This window comes from Callorhinchus milii, unplaced genomic scaffold (genome assembly GCF_018977255.1).
Source record: "Callorhinchus milii isolate IMCB2004 unplaced genomic scaffold, IMCB_Cmil_1.0 Scaffold21, whole genome shotgun sequence".
NCBI classification, from domain to species: Eukaryota; Metazoa; Chordata; class Chondrichthyes; order Chimaeriformes; family Callorhinchidae; genus Callorhinchus; species Callorhinchus milii.
In genome coordinates, this window is record NW_024704762.1 from 2,761,131 (window position 1) to 2,785,099 (window position 23,969).

The 23,969-nt window shown below is 48.6% G+C and overlaps 1 protein-coding gene across 1 annotated transcript in view; it reads right to left on the reverse strand.

The window, feature by feature from the left end:
- The window catches only part of LOC103183581 (SH2 domain-containing adapter protein F), an 84,246-nt gene that overhangs the window by 35,325 nt on the left and 24,952 nt on the right, over nt 1-23,969 (reverse strand). The window contains exons 2-3 of the mRNA XM_007901150.2: nt 21,305-21,428; nt 1,193-1,408 (exon numbers count right to left, since the gene is read on the reverse strand). Coding sequence (XP_007899341.1) covers nt 1,193-1,408; nt 21,305-21,428 — 340 coding nt within the window. The remainder of the gene's footprint in view (nt 1-1,192; nt 1,409-21,304; nt 21,429-23,969) is intronic.

The following is a 23,969-nucleotide window of genomic DNA, read 5'->3' on the forward strand; positions in this document are numbered from 1 at the left end:
AGCGATAATAATACAATGTACTAACGCTCTTAGGGACTTGAAAAATTAGCGATCATTTTGTCGATTCCCCCGGTCCCCCCACCACAGACTCTGGGAAAAGGTGTTAATCTTTTAAATTTGCTGCTTTCTATTTCCTTTTTAGTGTCAATTTTTGGTTCCATTCAGAAGGGCGACCACAGGCTCCTTTGCTGACGTGGGAAGAATGTGTGGAGGAAGTTGGTACCTTCAGGGGTGGGAGTGGGATTCAGATCCTGTGGGATGAGATCTGTGTGGATTCAATCACCAGGAAAAGACTAATCTCTACTCTTGCTCGAGGCTTTATCATTCTCAAACTGGTTACCTGTTAGCCCTGCGTTCTTGTTGTGGAGTCCCGGAATGTGGTAGTTAGAGCACTCGCCTCGCAAGTGAGAGGATCCGGGTTCGATTCCCGGGCCGGGTGAAACGTTGGACAAGTTTCCTTTCTCCACACGCCTCTGTTTACCGAGCAGTAAGTAGGAACCCGGTTATTATTCGATTGTCAGATTGCATTACGGGGGTAATAAGCCTTCAAAGAAAAATTGGTCACTCAATCCGCAATTGTGCACAATTGTTTCGCCCACGAAATACAAAGTCAATCAATTTTACCATATATCCTGTGAAGCGCTTTGAGACGTCTCGATGACGTGATAAGGCGCTATATCAAATGCAAGGATTATTATTATTATATCATGTCCTTTGCAATCTTAATTTTAATTTCTCTCTGACCGGAACCCCCACCTCTCCACACAAACAAAGTCCAATCCCTCACCAACAACCACAGCAAGTAACATTTACACGGCGCCTTTCACGTCGGGAGGACGTCCCAAGTCAGTGATTTGGACCCGAGCCGGCGGTTGGGATCAGGTGGGGTGGAGGGAAGGGAAGCTAACAACAACAACTTGCATTTATATAGCGCTCTCACGCTGTGTAGCGTCCCAGAGCCCTTAGACGGTCGAAAGAACCAGGAGGAAGGATTTCGGGGTGTTGTGGCTGAAAGCTCGGCTGCCAATGGTGGGACGGAGGGCACGAGGGATTGTGCAGAAGGCAGGAGCTAGTCGAGCGGAGGCAGCGGGTTGTGGGGCAAGCAGGCCTGAGAGGTAGGGAGGTGCCAGGGCATGAAGGGTCGGGGCTTAAAGGAAAAGCGTTTAGGTCAATCAGCGGCTGTCGACGTTACCGGCAAAGGCTTTGGAGATGTGATCCTTCTTCCACTCCCAGGGCTGGTCGTACTCGTCTGCGGGCCGTTCGTCGTCCTGAGGCAGACGGCTTTCCCGGGTTTTCTGAGCCGTCGCATTCTCCGTGTCCGACTCCTCGTCGTTCCCCCGGGGCTCGTAGGGAGTGTCGTAAAGCTGGAGACCCTTCCCCAGCTTCTTGTCTCCCTTTCTCTGGAATTCTGCCGGGGGAATGGGTGGGAAAGGACAGAAGAAAATGACTGAGATGGAGGGTTCCTGACACAACGCTCTCAGTCAATAATCCTCATCACGTCGGAATATCCTAAAGCGCTTCGCAGTTTTCTGTTACATGCAGTGACTGTGTACTTTGTGGGTGAACTCAGCAGCCAATTTGCGCCCAGCACTGTCCCACCAACAGCTGTGAAGTGAGCAACCGATTTTATCGGGGGAATTGTTGGCCAGGACACCGGGGGAGAGAGAGAAAAACTCCTTTCTCTTTTCAAATAGCACCGTGGGATCTTTGACGTCCAGCTCAACGGGCAGACGGGTCTTTAAGACCACGTTCCCCTGCGCAGAATGTTCCTCGCTGGCAGGAAGATGCTAGAAACCACACTATCGATCTGCACGATTGATCAACATGGCCATAATTCCTCGAAACAAACTCCAGACGTGACCATCGTCTGCAATCGACCAATCACCAGCCCGGGATAACAGGTCACGCACGGCCAGTTGACCTCCAGGTTACGACTTCTTTTTGGTGAGCAGTGCAGAGGATTGGGATCAATATTGCCCCTCTCCTCCTCCTCCTCTCCTCCCCTCTTCTCTCTCAACTTCGCTCCTTTCCTCTCCCTGCTCTCCTCTCCTGAGGAATCTTACTGACCTTCAAACCAGCCCCTTAACCCCCCCCCCGCCCCCGATGTGAGGCCGGGCAGAGAAATATCACCACTGACACGACCCAAAACAGCCGAACATGTATACACACACGATGGGAGAGTGGGTACTTCCTGGGTTACATAGAGAGGGAACATTTTAGGGATATAAGAATTGCTGGACGGAGGGCCAAGGTCCGTCCAGCTCGCCTTCCACCAACCTATTAGTCGATTGACATTTTGGGGTACTCCTCATACGCTGTACCCCAAAATATTATTTCCTAAAAGAAGTCTATCTAATTTGCATTTGAAAGTATCGACACTTTCTGCTTTCCACCGTCTCCGTCTCCCTCCAGGCTGTGGTGTCCCAGTCACGTACCATCAGTGACCATTTTTGAGGCAACGTCTGGCACGGGAACAACAACAACTTGCATTTATATAGCGCTCTTCGCGCCGGACAGCGTCTCGGAGCTCTTGAGATGAGGAACAAGCGGGAAGCAGGGGCCAGTCGGGCAGACAATACTATTGGAAATTATGCATCCCCCCCCCCCCCCCCCACACCACCTCCTCCCACTGGGGAGAGTCAGTGGCCTCGGGAGAGAAGGGCAGAGGACACATCGCTGAGCAGCGGGACCCAACTGTGCCAAAACCCATCCTTATTCTGATCACGCAACACACACTCGCTACAGCATTGGTACCTGCTCACTGTTAACGTGCTGTCAGCCTTTGGTTCTATCACTTGTCATCGTAACAAAGACAGGTACCTCAGTCTATTTTTCAACCAATTTGCTGCTTTCAGCTACTGTCTCCCTCTGTCAGTTCACTTTTCCTCAGTGAGGACAGGCTAACTGAATGCTAAGCACCGCATCTCGGCAGCACAGATAACCTCGCTCATGTCATCTCCCATTTTTTCAAGAGGTATTCAGTGTTTTGCGCTTAGCAAAGCCGAGGGATGTCACTGCTGGAAATGGAATCCTTTCCTCCATTTCAGGCCCCAGCACTCCTCAGGCAGTCACAGCACGGGTTAGAGACAGAGTAAAGCCCCTCTACACTGTCCGTCCACGCTCTCAGGTCAGGGTTAGAGACAGAGTAAAGCCCCTCTACACTGTCTGTCCACGCTCTCAGGTCAGGGTTAGAGACAGAGTAAAGCCCCTCTACACTGTCCATCCATACTTCCAGGTCAGCTACAGCACGGGTTACAGACAGAGCAAAGTAAAATAATAATTCTTGCATTTGACATAGCGTCTGTCACGCTGGGACATAACTCGACTCAAGGCGCTTCACAGAATTTACTAGAAGCTCCCTCGTCTGTTCCGATAACATATCAGGATCTTTAACGACACTCTGAAGAGGGCGGTGGGACCTCGGCTTAGCGTCTCACCTGAAGGACAGCATCTCCGTCAATGCAGCCCCTCGCCCTCCCCCCAGCACTGCGCACCACCATCAGCCTGGACGGTGCGCTCTGAAGCATAGGAGGTGCCATTGTTGTGGCAGTGAGAGGGTTAAGCCCACGCACAGCCACGATGCTCCTCACCACTCAGGCCGAAGGCCAACACAGGTTCCCTGGGATTCCTGGTCGCCGTGGCAACCGACATCGCCTTATCACCTTCAGGTGAAGCGGAGTCACTGTGAAAGGCCGACTGGGGCATCATTCCCTCCTTAACCCTTTCCTGGGCCCGGCCGAGTCCTGCTTCCAACCACTGGAGACAAGTGGCTCCAGGTTGTAGCGGAGAACGTCCGTCTTTGGCTGTACTTTGCCGGTCTTCAGATCGCACCCGGAGCCTTTTCTCTTCAATCTGACTCCGACAACTCGACAAAATTCCTATCGACTAAGCCAGACGGACATGGAAAAGTGCCACGGGGCGTCCCGTACCGGAGTACAGTCCCATAGCATGGGGGTTAGTGCACTCACCTCACAAGTGAGAGGACCTGGGTTAGATTTGATTAGCCTAAGGCAAAAACTTAGGGTAATTCCATTACTCCGCCTGTTTATCCAGCAGTAAGCAGGAATCCTTCCAGAAATAAACTGGTTTGTGCAATGCTACTGTGTGCAATTGGCTGCTGCGTTTCGCCCACAAAATATTCACTTTACACTTTACAGTGTATCCTGTGAAGCGATTTGAGACATCTCAAAGACGTGATAAGGCGTTATATCAAATGCAAGAATTCTTCTTATTAAATTATTATGGGATGTTTAAAGTCCGCTTGAACAGGCAGATCGGGACCTCGGGTTTCACATCTCGACCAAAAGACTGTTTATTGTACGCAATAAACTACAATACAATACAGCACAGTATTGCTATTCTCTTCACGAGAAGAGGCCACAGTTCAGACCTCACTGAAGGCTGGTAACCCACTTGCACTCATTTCCTATTTACTTTGTCCTCAGAAACACAGTCCCAAGAGATGTACAATCACAGCTATTGCTGCCACTTTCACAGTTTACTGTCAGAACGATTCCATTTGATGCCTGACATTTACCCAATTCTGCCTCAGTATCTGCTCAGCTCGCTGGGGGTGCAGGAATCCTTCCAAAAAAGATATGAAAAAAATAACTTAAAAAAATAATAATTTGGTCACTCAATCCACGACTGTTTGTGGGACAACAACAACAACAACAACAAGATTCCATTTATAGAGCGCCTTTCACGTCAGGAGGACGTCCCAAGGCGCTGCACAGTTGGGTCATGACCCGAGCAGGGGGGAAATGGTCAGGGTGAGGGGAGGGAAGGGAGGGAGAGAGGAGGGGGAAATGGTCAGGGTGAGGGGAGGGAAGGGAGGGAGCGAGGAGGAGGAAGAGAGTCGAGAGGGGAGCTGAAGGCACGGTCAAAGAGAAAGGTTTTGAGACCGGCCTTGAAGGAGGAAAGGGAGGAAGCGGCGAAGGCACTGGGGGATGGAGTTCCAGAGCCTCGGGGCTGAGAGGCTGAAGGCCCGACCACCGATAGTAGGGCGGTTGGGGCGGGGGACGTGGAGCAGACCGGAGCCAGAGGAACGGAGGGTACGGGCAGGTAGGTAGGGGGATAGTAGGTTGGAGAGGTAGGAGGGAGCAAGGCCGTGAATGGCCTTGTAGGTGAGGATGAGGATCTTGAAATCAATCCTCTGGGGGATGGGGAGCCAGTGGAGGCGAGCGAGGGTGGGAGTGATGTGGTCCCGAAGCCTGGTGCGGGACAGTACACGAGCTGCAGAGTTCTGAATGACCTGCAGCTTGTGGAGGGAGGTGGCGGGAAGGCCGGCGAGGAGAGAGTTCCCATAGTCCAGCCTTGAGGTGACAAAGGCGTGAACCAGGGTTTCAGCAGCGTGAGGGGTGAGGTAGTGCCGTAATCTGGCGATATTCCGGAGGTGATGGAAGGCGGTGCCAGTTGTGGTGCGGATGTGAGGGAGAAAGGACAGCTCAGGGTCGAACAAAACGCCGAGGTTCCTGACTGGCTTTGAGAGGTGGAGAGTGCAGCCTTGGATGCTGATGGTGTCAGCGCCTGAGGTGCGGAGGCGCTGACGTGAGCCAATCAGGAGGGCCTCGGTTTTTTGCACGTTGAGCTGAAGAAAGTTGTCTCTCGTCCAGGACTCGATGTCGGACAGGCAGGCTGTCAGGACATCGGTGGTCGTGGAGTTGAGAGTAGAGGAGGAAAGGTAGAGTTGGGTGTCATCCGCATACATGTGGAAGTTAACCCCATGTTTGCGGATGATGTCACCAAGGGGGAGCATATAGAGGGTGAAGAGGAGGGGACCGAGGACAGAGCCCTGAGGGACACCACATGAGACAGTACGGGGGGTGGAGGAGAAGCCATTCGTTGAGACGAAGTGAAGACGGTGAGAAAGGTACGACCTAAACCATTCAAGGACAGTGCCTTGAAGGTTGAGGTGGGAGGACAAGCGGTGGAGTAGGATAGCGTGGTCGACCGTATCGAATGCTGCCGATAGGTCGAGGAGGACGAGGAGACAGAGGGAGCCCTGGTCACAGATGGTCAGGATATCATTGGTGACCTTGACCAGGGCAGTTTCTGTGCTATGAGCAGCACGGAAACCTGACTGAAGGGGTTCAAAAAGAGAATGGGTGGAGAGGAAAGAGCGCAGTTGGGAGGCGACAACTCTTTCCAAGACCTTGGAGAGAAAGGGGAGGTTGGAGATGGGCCGGTAGCTTGATAGCTGCGACGCATCAAGGGAGGGTTTTTTCAGGGTGGGCGTGATGATGGCAGTTTTTAATGGAATGGGGACAGAGCCAGAGGAGAGGGACAGGTTTATGATGTCAGTGATGTGTGGGGCAAGAAAATGGAGCTGGGAGATAAGGAGTGGAGTGGGGATGGGGTCAAGGGAGCAGGTGGTTGGTTTTAGGGATAGGATGAGTTCAGTGACAGAGGGTGGGGAAACGGGTACGAAGGTGTGTAGGGGAGGATGGGTAGGAGTCGGAGTGTGGGAGGGAAGGGGTGGGTGGTGGGTGGAAGTTGGAGGGGAAGTGACCGCGGAGCGGATTCCCTTGATCTTGGATTCAAGGAAATCCAGCATCTCCTCGCAGTGAAGGTTGGAGGAGATGACCTGCGCGGGGTGGCGGGGGGGACGGAGGAGTCGGGATGTGGTGGAAAACAGTAGCCTGGGGTTGTTCTTCGCCTCCAGGATTATCCTGGAGTAGAAGGACGACTTGGCCGAGGCTAGAGTGGAGCGGTAAATTTTGAGGAGGTCCAGCCAGATTTGTCGGTGGACCGTTAAGCCGGATTTGACAAAGGTGCGCTCAGCAGCCCGCACCTGGCATTTCAGTGAGCGGAGGTGGGTGGTGTACCAGGGGGAGGAGCGGGAGTAGGAGACAGTGCGGGAAGTGATGGGGGCAAGAGTATCGAGTGTGGAGGAGAGGATATTGTGGAGGAGGGAGAGAGGAGAAGAGGGGTCGGTGAGGGTTGAAGGCCAGAGGGAGAGGAGTTCAGAGGACTCCAAGGCATCGGTTAGGGATTGTGGGGGTAACTTCTTCCAAGGGCGGTAGAAGATGGTGGTGGGTCTGGTGGAGGTGGGGAGGGGGGTGGAGGTGGTGAAGGAGATGAAGTAGTGGTCGGAGATGGCCTTGTCGGTAATAGTGACATCCGAGACACTGAGGCCCCGGGTGATCACCAAATCGAGTGGGTGGCCGTGACTGTGAGTGGGGGAGTTTATGTGTAGGGAAAGGTTGAGTGAGGAGAGCAGGGAAGAGAAGTCTGTGGAGATGGAGCAGGAGGGGGTGAAGTGTAGGTTAAAGTCGCCCAGGATGATGAGGCGATCAGAGCAGAGGCAAAGAGATGTGAGGAGTGTTGAAATGTCAGAGATGAAGGTGGGAGAGGTTTTAGGGGGCCGGTAGAGGAGGAGGATTTTAAGGGAGAGGAATGAGGGGTGGGAGAGGGTGAGGTGCTCGAAGGAGGGGAAAGAGCCAGTGGAGTAGGGGGAGAGGGCAAGTGGTGTCCTTGAGATAAGGGCAACACCACCGCCACGGCGGTTGGGGCGGGGGATGTGGTGGGAGGTGTAGCCGGGTGGCGTGGCCTCCGTGAGGGGGAAGGTGTCGCCTGGGGTGAGCCAGGTTTCTGTCAAGGCCATGATATCAACGTTCTCATCAAGGATGAGATCGTTGATGACCAGGGCCTTGTTGCAGAGGGAGCGGACATTTTGCAGTCCGATGTGGAGGGAGCGGTTGACAGAAGGGTGTGTGGGAGGGGAGGGGGGTCCAGGTTGTGAGGCAGGGGTGGGGGGATGGGGATGAGGGAGGAGAGGTTGACTCCCCGGGTCTGTGTCCGGGGTGGCTGGCGAGAGTGGTGGGGAATGGGGCAGTCGGTGTGGCTGCTGCTGGACAGCCAACGCCGAGTGCCACGGTGAGCCCGGCGGAGGATTCCCAGACTGGAACAGAGGGAGGTTGTGGGAGGGTCAAGTGGGGATAGAAGACGAGAGGGACGGAGAGAGAGGAGGAGAGAGCGGGAGAGATGGAGAGGGGGGAGGGTTTGGGGGGAGAGAGGAGGGGGGAGGGAGGGAGGGGGTGAGGGGGCTCGGGTCAAAGCGGCAGCCATAGTGCGCACGCGGGGACCGGGAGCGAGCGGTCAGGTGGATGGCATTATCCCGCAGATTGGGGCATCGAACCCAACAGGACCATAGTGGGCTCTGATGTGAGCCCTTGGGGGGGGGGGGGGGGGGGGGGGGGGGGTTTTTTTTTTTTTTTGCTGCTGCTTCGCGCACAAAATACAGTCACGTCATTTAATAATTTGTGGAGTCCTGTAGCTCAGTGGTTAGAGCACTCGCTTTGCAAGTGAGAGACCTGAGTTCAATTCCAGGCAGAGGGCGAAACCTTGGGCAAGTTTCCTTACTCCACACAGAGCCTAATAATAATCCCTCCAAAACCAAAAAAAAACAATAATAAAAATTGGTCATTTTCAATCTACGACTGTTTGTGGGACATTGCTGTGCGCAATTGGCTGCCGCGTTCGCCCACAAATATACAGTCAATTCACTTTACAGTGTGTTCTGTGAAGCGCTTTGGGACGTCCTCCCGACGTGAAAAGCGCTATATCAAATGCAAGGATTATTATTATTATTATTATTATTATATCCTGTGAAGCGATTTGAGATGTCTCAACGACGTAATATATCAAATGCAAGGATTATTATAATTATTATTAACTCATCCCAAGCTGAACAGACCACAGGGCCGCAATCTGATTCAGTTGTTCTCGTCCTAGACAACACCTCTTTGTAAGAGGAAAAAATTGCAAGGCTATGGGGAACGAGCGGGGGAGTGGGAGTAATTGGATAACTCTTTCAAAGGTCTAGCACAGGCACGATGATTCATAATAATAATCCTTGCATTTGATACAGCGCCTTATCATGTCTTCGAGACGTCTCAAAGCGCTTCACAGAATATCCTGTAAAGTGAATTGTATTTTGTGGGCGAAATGCAGCAGCCAATTGCGCACAGCAGTGTCCCACAAACAGCCGTGGATTGAAGTGACCAATTTATTATTATTAGGTTCGGGATCTCAGGACTTGGGGGGCATTAAAATCCCGAAATCCTGGAATTCCAAAAGAGCAATCCCTACTGACAATACCCCTGATTAAAACTGGTTCATCCACTCCATCCATGGTTGTTTGAGGGACGTTGCTGTGGCACAAACCTGCAATCACCTACAAAAATACAGTCACGACACCCTTTGCAGTATATCCTGTGAAGCACTTTGAGGTGTCTTCCTGACGAGAAAGGCGTTACACCAAATGTAAGGATTATTATTATTATTATTATTATTATTATTATTATTATTATTATTATTATTATTATTATTATGACAATCCTTGCATTTGATCGAGTGCCTTGGATTTGACACAACAGTGATGTGGAAACTTTTACCAAAGAACTCCCAGAGAGGCAGCCCAGCTCCGCCGTTCAGGGGGAAAGAATGCTGAGCGAAGCTGAGTTGTGTCTTGATCAAAACACAAAACACTCAGTAACCAACGGAGCCAGACTGTTACGAAATGTCATGGCTCAGTAAACATGCAAGTTATTACCTCCTTCGCTGCATTTAGAGTTAATCCGCTGATCTTAATAAACAAGAGGGGTATAGTCCAAACCAAATCAGCTTCATCTGATACTGCATCAGCCTCATCCTAGTCACTCATCCCAGCAGAATAATGAATAACCCCCTCGTTTGCTACAGCCACGAAAAATGTCCAAACGTCTCCAAGTGCTTCGCAGGGAATTGCTGTCGAGTGCAGTGACTTCACATATTTGTAGGCAAACGCACAAGCTGATTTGCACACAGCGAAGTCCCGTAGACTGCTATGAAGGCATTGACCCATTTACCTGCCTAGGATGTTGGGAGAATCTCCCACCTCTTATTGAATAGCGCCGTGGAATATTTAACATCCATCTGAACAGGCAGACAGGGCCTTGGTTTAACGTCCCATTCGAAGGACAGTTGAAGCCCCATGTTGGTGCTTAGACAAGGCTACGTGAGTTCAGACACTTCAGTCGGGGGATATATAATAATAATAATCCTTGCATTTGATACAGCGCCTTATCGCGTTTTCTAGACCTCTCAAAGCCCTTCACAGAATATACTGTAAAGTGAATTGTGTATTTGTGGTCGAAACGTGGCAGCCAATTGCGCACAGCAGCGTCGCACAGACAGTCGTGGATTGAAGTGACCAATTTATTATTGTTTTTTTCTTGAGGGATTATTATCAGGTGTGTGAAGTAAGGAAAGTTGCCCAAGGTTTCGCCCTGGCGGGAATCAAACCCAGATCTCTCGCTTGTGAGACGAGTGGTCTAACCACTGAGCTACAGGACTCCGTATGCATGGCATTGACAGAAACGCCATCCTTCAGGTGAGATATTAAAACCAACCCCCCATCTGTGACTGTTCAGGTGGTCATTAAAAATCTCATGGCACTACTCAAAAAAAAGGGAGTTTCTCTCTCCCTGTGTCCTGGCTTACGATCCCCCTGGTTTACGATTTGCGCACAGAAAAGTCCCCATAACAGCCATGGAGCAAACAACCAATGTTTTGGGGACATTGCTGTGCGCAAATCGGCTGCTGGGATTGTCTACAAAAATACCACAGTCACTGCGCATTACGGTAAACCACGTGAAGCACATTGTGGGACATTCTGCTGATGTGAAAGGCCCTATATCAACGGCAAGGATTATTATAAATTTACTCCCAAATCTCAACTCGGCTGCTTCTCTCCTGGCTGTGTTGCTGGGGCAGATTGGGTTTGCCTGTAAAATAATATTCACTTGCTTTCTAACGCATGACATCTTGTACAGCCCAGCGAGACGTTTATTTTCACATGAAAGAGGGGAGCTGCGTTAACATGAGTTATCAGTATTTACCATCGTCCATTGATTCCGCGCTGATTCCTGATGTTGCGATCAAGACTCCTTTTGCAAACCTCAAGCAGGCAGACAAACATGCCCGGGCTTTAATGTACAGGGATTGGTAGCAACATGGCACTGCTATTAGTTACATGCGGCTGAGCCATGCTGTTAGCAACACAAACAGGGTAATTTGAAGCCTGCTTTCTGAAGCAGAGAAACTAAATGAGGATTTCAATATTACTTTGAAAAAAAACAGGCTGACGGGAGGCTCCAGACTGGCTACCGCTTCGCACTGCAATGAAATTCTGTTGAAATAGGCTAATAAATTACTCCAAGCCATTCCGAGGAAGACAGGAGACAATTTTAAGGGGCCTGAGACAGCTGTACGTCGCTAATAGCCTCTGCGTTCACGCACACTGCCGAGAACAACTAGATTTTTCAAAACCTTTCACAGGAAATTGCTGCCAAGTGCAGTGGCTGTGTGCGCGCGTGTGTGAGTGTGTATGTGTGTGAGAGTTTACATTGCAGTCGCCATTGGCAAACAGCCATATCCCCTAAACAGCCATAAAGTGAATGACTAATTTTATTGGGAGAGAGAAACTCCCTTCTCTTTTCTATTAATGCCATGATTTCTTTAACTCCCAACTGATCGGGCAAACAGGACCTCGGTTGCACATCTGATTCAAACGATCAGACAAAACAGGTAGACGTTAAAGATCCCGCGGTGCTATTCCAAAAGAAAAGGGAGTTTCTGTTCTGGCCAACAATCCCCCAGATCAAATTGGTCGCTCATTCCTTAGCTGTTATGTGGAACGTTGCTGTGCACAAATTGGTTTTTCTGTTCAACCACAAAAAGGAATCACATTTTACAGTACATGTTTCTCTGAAGAGCTTTAACACTCCTCCGGAGCTAAACGGATATTTGTTGTCTTAATTGGAAAGCAAGTGGATGTTCTTGTACACGTGAACGTTACACCAAAATGTAATAATAATAATCTTTGCCTTTGATCACGTTGTTGAGAAGTCTCAAAGCGCTTCACAGAATATACTGTAAAGCGAATTGACTGTATATTTTGTGTCCCACAAACAGTCGTGGATTGAATGACCAAATTATTTATTTGTTTATTTATTACTCCCAGAAAGCGATCCGCCAATCAACTAATAACTGGGTTCCTATTTACTGCTAGGTAAACAGAGTAAGGAAACTTGCCTCAGGCTTCACGCCGCGCGGGAATCGTGCCCAGGGACTCTCACTTGTGAGACGAGTGCTCTAACCACAATGCTAGAGGACTCCAAGGGGTTGGGATTATATTAGGATGAACTATTTGCCAATGATCGTGAAAGAAAAAGTGGTTTGGGCACCAAGACTGGATGGTATCTAGGCTCCCATGTACAAAGGATGTCCACTTGCCCGAGAGGGAACTGGGCAGTTAGTACTCACCTAACTCTTGCCTCAGTGCTCTACCACTGAACCCTTTGCAGAGAAAAGGAGAGACATTGGGAAGAGGATTTAAATTAATGAGGTTTTAATATAAAAAAATTAACTTCCCATTTGCATTATTTACGAACAATTACATGCCAAGCTGTTCAGAAATCTGGCGTTGTCAATAAGGCATTAAGTTGGCCTCTGTGGCTGCAACAATGACTCTCCTCTGTTTACAGCTGGTGGTTTAATAATAGATAAGGAACAGCACCACACATGTTAGCCAAGTGCTGAATTCCTGCCAGCGATTTTTTTTTTACTGTCGACAATTGGCGTATGACATTGAAGGAGCAAAATTATTCTGCAGATGTTAAAGCCATCACTCTCGTTCCGTCCCTTGGAACTCTTTGCTTCCTCTCTCCCTGGTTTCAATAAACTCCTAAAAATATCTCCGCTGGGCCGCGCTATGTCCTTAAACCGCTTATTCCCCGGGTCGATGTCCACCTCTGCCTTTGCCTGAATTCACGGTCACTACACGTGCCAGCAATTCTCTGTAAAGCGCCTTCGGATATTTTAACATCCAGGCACTGTATGAAACGCAAGACTTGTTATTATATTATTACTTATGTGTCAGCCTGGCTCAATCAGTACTCTTGCCTTCGAGTCAGAAGGTTGTGAGCTCAAGACCCAGCTCAGGACTTTGAGCTCAGAGTCTATCCAGGCTGAAGCTCCAGCTCATTGCTGCGAGGGGATTCTGCTTTGTCGGAGGTGGCGTGCTTCAGATGAGACATTAATCTGGGACCCCATCTGCCTGTGCAGGTGGATGTTAAAGATCCCACCCCACTACTCAAAAAGAGTTGGGGGTTTTTCTTGGTGTCTGGCCAAGGAATTGGTCACTCACTTCACGACTGTTTGTGGGACATTGGGATGCGCAAATTGGCGCACAGCTCGGGCCTTCAGATCACTGACTGTCCAGCGCCTTGGGAAAGGCGCTATACAAATGTGTTTTCTTGTTGTTTTCTAACATATTTAATGGGAATTAAATAAACCCAGAATAATACTACAGAATGTACCGAGACTGTGTAACAGGGTACAGGTTAATAGTTCCACAGGGTAATTTCAGGCCAGACACCAGGAAGTTTTTTCTTTACTCAGAGGGTAATTAATGACTTAACTTAGTTGCCAGGAAAGGTGGTTGAGGCCATGACATTGGAACTCATTTAAACAGCAGCTTGATGCTGTGATCGGAGGACGGTAGCGTGAGTGTTCTGAAGGAATGAGAACAGATGGGCTGAAGGGCTTTCTTCATCCCAACCAATCTTGTGATCTTGTGAAACACACAACCTTCTGACTCAGAGGTGAGAATACTCCTGACTGAGCCAGGCTGGCACCTTGGCACCTACTGGGGATTGGAAGCTCAGAGAATTTCTGGTCTGCGGGGGCTGGGATACACATAGGATAGTGAACACAACAACTTGACCTCCGAAAACTAATAAGAGAGACCTGCAGGAGATGAACAGAACCCAAGATAGTGCCAGACCCCAGGGCAGATACCGAGAATACTGACATTTCCGATATCCCCCCTTCCCTCTCCCGCCCCAAGAGGGGCTCATCCTGAGAAGAGGAATGAGAACATAGGAACAGGAGGAGGCCATTCAGCTCCTCGAGCCTGTTCCGCCACTCTCTTAGATCATGTAGATCTGTACCTCAACTCCAAATATCCGGAGTCGTCCCATATCCTTTGAAATTCTGACCTAACAAATATCTATCCACCTCAGTCTTGGAAATGTGAATGGATCCAACATCCACAGCATTTTGGGGGAGAGAGTTCCAGATTTCCACTACCCTTTGCAAGACTGAGGTGGATAGATTTTTGTTAGATCAGGGTATCAAGGGATATGGGACAAAGGTGGGTAAGTGGAGTTGAGGTACAGAACTACGTGATCTAATAGAATGGTGGAACAGGCTCGAGCAGTTGAATGCTTCCTGATTTCACTTCTAAATGGCTTAGTTCTAATGTTAAGCTTATGCCCCCTTGTTCTAGATACCCCCCACCCTAGAAGACAGAGAGATATATATAGGGAGAGAGAGAGAGAGAGAGAGAGAGGGAGAGAGAGAGAGGCCCACACAAAAACACAAAGACAGCGGGAGATAAAGAGACCACAATCTGAATCTATCTAATCCTCGATCTACACAAACAAAACTGAAGTGAGGTTTTATTCAATTTCCTTGTCAAAATGAAAGCACTTTCAGGGTTTCTAGTCTAACCTAATTATATCGGTTTCCACTGGAACTGAAAGCAAACCCTGGGATAATGGAAGTAGCCGGCAATCACAGAACTGGCTTGATAACATGGGGAATATCATTACAGGGCCTCGTGGGTGCTTTTGCCCAGGACCAGACTGACTTGGACAGCAACAGTGTTAATATCAACCTGTACCTTATCTTGTTTTAAGGAAGTGGTATCGCTTTTGTATTTTGTCTCAACACTTGACAAGTTCTGGTCGATGCGTGTGTATGTATTAATGTGCGTGCGTGTATATTTTTGTGTGTGAGTTTGAATATGCTGTATATATATGTAAGTGTATCTGTACATGTTTATATTTGAAGGTGTATTTATCTTTGTGTGTGTATAGGTATATTGGGTGTGTGTATATATTTGTGTGTATGTATATATTATGTGTATTTGTATGTGTGCGCAGACCTTTCTCTTTAACCGCACCTCACTTATCTTTTCCCCAACAGAGAAAAAAAAACTCAAAACATCTTCCCATGCAGGGGAAGGGGCGAGGGAGGGAGTGGGGGATGGAGAAGGGGAGATGGGAATGTAGAGACTTCTACAGGGAAAAACCCAAATTGAATGAAAATCCATTGAAATAACTCAAGCTTGACAAATTACCCTAATAACACAGATGCCGTTCACTCTTCCTGCCCGTGAGCAAGGTGCAGGGCTGGTAAACAGATTGCACGGTCGATTCTGATCGATAATGTTCAGTTCTGTGGGAATTAAACAGTGTATTTAATGACCTGTCACTCAGTGGGTGAGAGCTTTAGCACAGTCACGTGCTCAGAGGCGGGGGGGGGCGCTGGGCCCATTTGTCTGAGATTAATTATTAATAATAATTATCCTTGCATTTGATATAGCGCCTTAATCACGTCATTGAGACGTCTCAAAGCGCTTCACAGAATATACTATAAATTGGATTCACTGTGTATTTTCTGGCCGAAGCACGGCAGTCAATCCTACACAATCGTGGATTGTGTGACCAAATTTGTGTTAATTTTTTTAAAAGGGTTTATCACCCCCGCCAATCGACTAACAACCGGGTTCCTACTTACTGCTGCGTAAACCGAGGAGTGCGGAGTAAGGTAACGTATCTAAGGTGGCCCGGAGAAGGTGGTTGGGTGGGGTGGTTGTTGTCAGAGGAGGCTGCGGTGGGTCTGCTATTTAAAACTCGACAGTCCTCACGAGGTGCTCCCTGTGATGTAGTTCAGTAAAGAGCTCCTTAGAATCATGTCTCAGAAAGTGTTGGGGGCCAGGCAGTAAGAGTGGGTGGGTGGGTGGGGGGAAGCAGGACAGAGACGCAATCTGGCTTTAAACGCTGAAATATCGTGGCCTGCAGCTGAATTATGACCTATAATTATAGCGGGGAAAATTTTTTGCATCTAGATTATGGCCGTCGTAAATTATTCATAGCTTAATAAGTTCTTTTACACATGATATCGGGTGGCTCCTTCCACATGCACGGAACTTTGCTTCATCGATTGCAGCTAAAAGTCTTTTGGCAGCCAGCAATTAATTTACTCCCCCCCCCACCCCCTCCTCCCCGCCCACATCGTTAAAAAGAAAAATTTACTTCAATTAACTCTGCATTTGAAAGAATCAGCCTTTGTATTAACAGCGAGAGCGCGAGCATTAAACAGTCACTTGGCTTCACAAAGACCCCAGTTGGGTGAAACACAATCTCCACTGAGAACTCGCTCCGAAAAGGACAACAACAACAACAAATTACATTTCCGCAGCGCCTTTCACATCGGGAGGACGGCTCAAGGCGCTGAGCACTCAAGGATGTGCGTCCGAGCAGGGGGTTGGGATCAGGAGGGGCGGAGGGCAGGGAGGGCAGGGGTAGGAGGGTGACCGAAGGCGTGATCGAATAATAAATAAATCGCAGCGAGGTAGAGGGAAAAGGAGGTGAAGGTCAGGCACGAAAGAGTGTGAATTAAAGTTCGGAGAAAAGCAAGCCAATGTGAGGGGAAATCAAACACCGGAGCATGAGCCTGAGGACTGTAAATTGCACAGGAACAGTCTGCGGGGATTATTTGAGTAAGAGGATCCAGCGTGCAAATTCAAGCATTTAATTAGCTCCAAATTAACAATGCTGAGCGCGATGGAAAAGGTGGAGTTTTCCCTTCCTGTTCCCTCCCGCTTAGAGGAGTTTGACTCCTTTTTTTTCCTTCTACTGGGTTTCAGTTTTGCAAGCTGGTTTAACAATAATCATAATAGTCCTTACATTTGATACCGGGAGGACGTCTCAAAGCGCTTCACACTGGACACTGTGAAGTGGAGTGAATGTGTGTCTTGTGGACCTAATTTGAGTAAATTATTAAGTTAGCTGATCTGGGACCTAATTTGAGCAAATGATTCCATCTCTTTTCAAACAGTCCAATGGGATCTTGAATGTTCAGCTGAACAGGCAGACGGGACCTTGTTTTAATGTATGTTCCAATGGCACCTCCGACAACACACCAACCCCCAGCACCGCATTAGATTGCCAGGTTAGAGTATATGAGTTCAAAGTCCTGATGTGGGGCTTGAACGCACAAAATTCTGACTCAGAGGAGTCAACTCAGTCAGGCCAGAGGGTCTGTTTAATTTCATTTTCTCCTTTGGCATCTCTGCGTATTGCTGATGAATTGCTCATCTATATTATAATGTGCTCGGGCTCTCTTCACACTGAAGCAATTTGGTTTGCAATTTTAATTCAATATTTTGGATTAAATGCCCACAGGAGGAGAGAGCACAAGTGATTTCTGAGAAAGAGGAAGAAAGGGCTCGCGTTTCTAAGGCACTTTATCGTGAACCAAGTGCTTCACGGGTATTTACTGCCAAGTGTAGTAACTTTCCGAAGCAGTCACTAACAGCAGAAACCCTGCCTTATTTCTGCCTTGTGCTGATTTGCTTTCAGAGGAATTATAGCCTCCTGCTATGACTGCCATGATTGAGATGCCTCCCTCCTACACTCCACAACACTCCTCACCTCCCTCACTCTTCCCTCCCTCCTACACTCCACAACACTCCGCACCTCCCTCACTCTTCTCTTCCTCCTACACTCTACAATACCCCTCACCTCCCTCATTCTTCCCTTCCTCCTACACTCTACAGGATTCCTCACCTCCCTCACTCTTCCCTTCCTCCTACACTCCACAGCACTCCGCACCTCCCTCACTCTTCTCTTCCTCCTAAACACTACAACACTCCTCACCTCCCTCACTCTTCCCTCCCTCCTACACTCCACAACACTCCTCACCTCCCTCACTCTTCCCTCCCTCCTACACTCCACAACACTCCGCACCTCCCTCACTCTTCTCTTCCTCCTACACTCTACAACACTCCTCACCTCCTCCCGATGTCTCTTGTCTTCTCTACTCCTATTTATTTCAATCTTGCTGTGACTCCTCACTTGGATTGTTGACCAGGACACCGGGAGAAAGAAACTCCCTTCTCTTTTCGAACAGCGCCACGGGATCTTTAACGTCCATCTGAACAGGCAGACGGGACCTTGGTTTAAGTCTCATCCGAAGGACGGCATCTCTGACAATGCAGCACCCCCCAGCCCTGCATTGGAGCGTCAGCTTAGACCATGTGGGATCAAGTCCCGATGTGGGATTGGAACCCACAACCTTCTGACTCAGAGGGGAGAGTGCTACCACTGGGCCAAACTGACACAAAAACGGGGGGTGCCGTTTTGGATTGATTTAATATTCCTCCCAACCATCTGCATAATCCAGTGCGTATGCTTACAACTTTAGCAGGATATAATTCTCAACGGATGAGGCACCAACAGACGGGCATCTTGTAAATCAATGTGCAATAAATTAATGTCATCCTTTCATCATACCGCACGGCTCCAGTAAGCAGAGAGTGAGGAACCAGGTTCATTTTATTCCACCGTGATTGAAAGGGACATAATTAATTTTTTTTCACAACGCATCAGATCATGCCTTGGGAAGCAATTAGGCTTGAATGAGCTAATTCGCCAGCAACTTTGTGGACCTCTTAAGACGCCTGAACCTTGCTTCAGCCCTAGTGTCTAAAGCTTCATTAGGAGAGGGAATTGAGGTGGCGGTGAGGGGAAGGTGGCGTGGGGGTGGGGGGTGTGTGTGGTGGGGGGAAGAGTGGTAGTGGGAATTAACAAAGCATTAATTCATTAACAGGAGAATGTGGGTTCCGTACATTACTGTGGTGAAGCATTGCATTGTCGGAAGTCTGTGCTTCACCTACAAATACACAGTCACTACACTTCTCGGTAAAATCCTATGAAGCACTTTGCGGCGTCTCGACGACGTGATAAGACTCTGTATCAAGTGGCTAATACGGCTATAACACGCTTAACAACTGTCGCTTTGCAACAACCCTGGAATTTTACACAGTGCCTCTTTCGCCAAAACGTCTCAAAGTGCTTCACAGGGAATGGCTGTAAAGTATAGCGACTGTGTATTTTGTTGGTGAATGTGGCAAGCGCGGCAACGTGCCACAAAGAAGCCACGGCATAAACGACCAATTTTACCTGGGAGATTGTCGGCCAGGACACTGGGGGAGAGAAACGGCCTTCTCGTTTTCGAGTAGTGCAGTGGGATCTTTACTCTGAACCCTGAACAGGCAGACCAGATCAGCTTAACGTTTCACCTGAAGGCTGGCACCGGAGCAGAAGTTAAGAAGGAATCTTATGGAAGTCTTATGGAAGCTCAGGAACGGAAAATTCGGAATTGAGAGTATAAAACAGAGGCACGTTATTCCCACTGCCAACAGGCTGTTTAAGTCAGGAATTTTACTGAAGAGTTATTGGGAGAGATCAGAAATAGTTATTTTATGCAAGTGGCTTTGGAAGCTCGGATTCCAATACAATACAATTTACATTTACACAGCGCCGTTTAATGTCAGGAGGATGTCCCAAAGGGCTTCCACACTGCAGAATGGGCACCTGAGCCTGGGATGAGAGCTGAGAGGTCGTGGGGAGGAGAAAGATGATAATAATAATAATAATAATCCTTGCATTTGATACAGCGCCTTATCACGTTATTGAGATGCCTCAAAGCGCTTCTCAGGATATACTGTAAAGTGAATTGACTCTATATTTTGTGGGTGAAAACGTGGTTGAAGAGCTATGTCATGAGAACGTACCTTGAAAAAGAGGAGGGAGGGAGAGAGGGAGGGAGTTAGAATGAGGGGAGGGAAGGAGAGATTGTGATGGGTAAAAGCAAAAGAGTGCCAAATATTTGAAGGTGAACAGAATAAAACGGCAGAGGGAAAGAGCGAGGAATACTGACAGCTCCATCGGTAAGGAGTAAGGGGGGGGGGGGGGAAGGGAGCTTGCACAGGTTTGACGCTCCAAATGGTCTCCTTCAAGACTGTAAATGTCTACGTTTCTTCAAAGAACACCAGACGTGCCGGTGTTGTTCAAACAGAAAAAAAAAAGATCGTTATTTTTCTTCTTCAAAAAACAAATCCTGTTTTTATTGTGCAGGAGAAATCCCAGGCACAGTGAGAGGCAATCCAGATCTGAGAAGCTCTACAAAAAAGGGCCTGCAAATAGATCTTTTGTCAAAAATGTAACGAGCAAAAAAAAAAAATCAAGGGGGAGGAGACAACGAGAGCTACATCTCTATCACTGGGAGACTGGTTCCTTGGCAGTTTAATGACACTGCTGGATAGTCCTGGATTAATGAGAGCATTCAGAAATAGGCTGCGATTATGTGGTGCTTGAAATCTTAACAGTACAAATTACATTTACATCGCCCGAGGTGTCAGCCTGGCTCAGTTGGTAGAAGGCTCTCCCACAAGTTCAAGCCCCACGTTGGAGAATTTGAACTCACACAGTGACCAAATGACCTTGGAGTCCCTTAGCATAGCAGTTAGCACCCTTGCCTTGCGAGCGAGAGGTCCCAGGTTCGATTCCCAGGCAAGTTTCCTTATTCCACACTCCTCTGTTTACAGAACAGTAAATAGGAACCCGGTTGTTAGTCAACTGGCGGATTGCTTTCTGGGAGTAATAATTCCTTAAAAATAATTGGTCACTCAATCCACAACTGTTTGTGGGACACTGCTGCCACTCACCCACAAAACACACAGTCAATCCACTATATAATATATTCTGTGAAGTTTTTTGAGACGTCTCAACAACGTGACAAGGCGATATATCAAATGCAAGGATCATAATTATTATTATAATTTATCTGGGGGATTGTCGGCTACACAGTAGTCCAGGCTGACATTACAATGCAGTGTTGGGGGGGGTGGGAAAATGCTTCGTGGTTGGAGGTGCCATCCTTTGTTAAACTGAGTCCCGGTCTGCCTGTTCAGCTGGACATAAAAGATTCTATGGCACGAATCAAAAAGAGAAGGGAGTTTCTCTTTCTGTCTCTCTCTCTCTCCAGGTGTTTTGCCCAATAACCCCCCCCCCACTTCCACAGATAAAATTGGTCTCTCTATAACACATTGAAAGTTTGTTGGAACTTTCGACCAGCAATTTTTGTGTTCTTCTGGGACTCAGACATGGATTAAGATTGAACCAGAAAACCTCCATTAGCTTCCATTTAACTCCCGCACTACCTCCAAACACTCCCCCCCACCCCCACCACCCCCCACCCTGAGCACCACCCTGATTGCCCCCTACTGCCCGTCCCACTCCGCTTGGCACCCTCCCCCACCGTCCCCAGTACCCCATCCAAACTTACCCCACATCCAGACCCCTTGCCCCCAGCCAGCACCACCGCCTCACACAACGACACTTACCTACTATGACTCTTTGTGCCTCATAGGGTTCCATGTAGCCATTATTCTCCACTTCCTGCTTCTCGTTGGCTTCTCTTCTCGCCTCGTGTCTGGTGTCAAAAGGGTCAGAGTAGTCGTCGTCGGTCTGGAAGGAAGAGGCAGATTCGTCGGGTTAACAGGAGCCTGTGTCCCCACGCACCGTGTCAGCACCTTATCAATCATCGAACAAGTGTCAAAGCGCTTCACAAGATAACAATAATAATAATAATCCTTGCATCTGATATAGGGCCTTATCACGTCTTCGAGACGTCTCAAAGCGCTTCACAGAATATACTGTAAAGTGAATTGACTGTATATTTTGTGGGCGAAATACGGCAGCCCATTGCGAACAGCAGCGCCAACAAAGAGCCGTGGATTCAGTGACCAAATTTTTTTTTTTTCTTTTTTGAAGGGATTATTAAGTCCGGAAAATTGATCCACCAATCAACTAACAACCAGGCTCCTACTTACTGCTGGGTAAACAGAGGCGTGTGTGTGGAGTAAGGAAACTTGGCCAGTGTTTCGCCCCCTGCCCGGGAATCAAACACAGGTCCACTTGGTTGTGAGGCGAGTGCTTTAATCACTGAGCTACAAGATTCACTGTCCACGTAGCTCTCACCTGGTAGGTCTGTAAACCCAGCCATTGGGAAGGCCCACAGACACCATTGACATTCCTGAACAGGAATGTGGACCTCGGTTTAACGTCTCATCCGAAGGACGGCACTTCCGACGATACTCCCCCCAGCGCTGTCCTGGAGCGTCAGCCTGAGCCTTGAGCTCAAAGCCTTAACTGGAGTTCAAAGAACACACGATTTTTGGAGGGGAGGGGAGAGAATGCGAGCGACTGAGTTGGGCTGAGACCCAGGAGAACGGAGAAAAGACAGCAGATCCGACAGCGAGGCACACACACACACACACACACACACAAACAAACTAAAGTAGCTGTAAACATTCCCCCCCCACCACCCCACTCCCTCCCTTCCCCTACACAGAAATCGGCGCAAATTGAAATCCATCTGTTGTGACCAAGCTGGTGAAGCCGGCCACAGTAGCTCGCAAGCTGAGGTTTGCACGAGGCAATGCGCTGGAGGGCTGTCACTCGGTCTCCAGGGGCTTTAATGAGAGCAGTGACATTTCCTTTCGGAAAAGTCCAGTAAGATACTTGACGTCTAATCCAATCTGAAAGCACTGTAGCATAGACAAATTCTCTCCACGTGCGCGACGGAAAGGTTCGATGATGGAAGTCACAAAGGCAATATCGTCACGATCTGCACCTCGCACAAGTCTCAGCGTTACCGCACGCCAGCCAGAGAATGAGTAGCTGTTAGTTAAATCAGATCAGCTGGAATCCGGGGCACAAATGTGGTCGACAGAACCGTTGCACGGAGCCGTTCTCATCCACTAAGGAGCATGGGAACAGGAGGAGGCCATTTAGCCCTTCGAGCCTGTTCTGCCATTTAATTAATTAGATCAAGGCTGATCTGTAGCTCAACTAAATCCTTTCAATTCCCCATTTTCTCCCCATATCCCTCAATGCCCTGACCTACCAACAATCTATTCACCTTATCCACGGCCTTTTGGGGGAGAGAGTTCCAGATTTCTACCACCCTTTGAGTGACAAAATGTGGCCCACAGACAGCCATGGAGCGAGGGGTCAATTTTTATCTGGGGGATTCGGAGACGAGGGGAAGTGACGGAAGGAGACAGCGGTTGAAATAATTCCCTCTGGGGGTATCTTCGGGTCCAGAGATATAATCTTCTCCCTGTAGCGGTTGTCGTTTTTGTAGGAGGAAGAAAAGGAAAGTTCAAATGAAATGAGAACTAACAATAAATTGAGAAAAGAATTACAAGATCAGTTTTCGCTGAAATGTTAATCCTAAATTCTAAATGTGTCAGCCTGGCGCAGTAGTAGGGTTCTCTCTCGCCCCCGAATCAAGAGGTTGTGGTTTCAAGCCGCACATCGGGACTTGGAATCACAGAGTCTAAGCTGAGGCTCCAGTGCAGTGTTGTGGTGGGGGGTGGGGGGGATGTTGCATTGTCGGAGGTGCTGTCCTTCAGGTGATAGATTAAACCGGGGTCCCGTCTGCCTGTTCAGGTGAATGTCAAAGATCCCGCGGCTCTATTCGAAAAGAGAAGGGAGTTTCTCTTTCCCGGTGTCCTGGCCAACAATCCTCCAGATAAAATTGATCACTCACTCCATAACCGTGTGTGGGACACTGCTGTGCGCAAACTGGCTGCCACGTTCCCCCACAAATGCACAGTCAATTCCCGTGACAGTATATCCTGTGAAGCGCTTTGAGACGTCTCGACGACGTGATAAAGCGCTGTATCAAATGCAGCGACTATTATTATTTACTGTGTCCCACCCTGCTCGGGCTCCCATTACATTTCTGTAAAGGGCCTTTGAGACACTTTTCCCCTGTGAAAGGCTCGGTATGAATATAAGTTGCTGCCGTCTTTCTTTGAACGAGCGCTTGAGAGTTTGACACAGAATTTTAAGAAGAACGAGTGCAACTTGCAAACTTTTTTTTAGTCACCAGGCGTCTGACACTCGTGGACACCCATCATTGTGCTTAAGAGTATCCGAAGCAGACTTGAGAGTTCCACACATACCATCGACAAATGGAAATAATAATGATAATCCTTG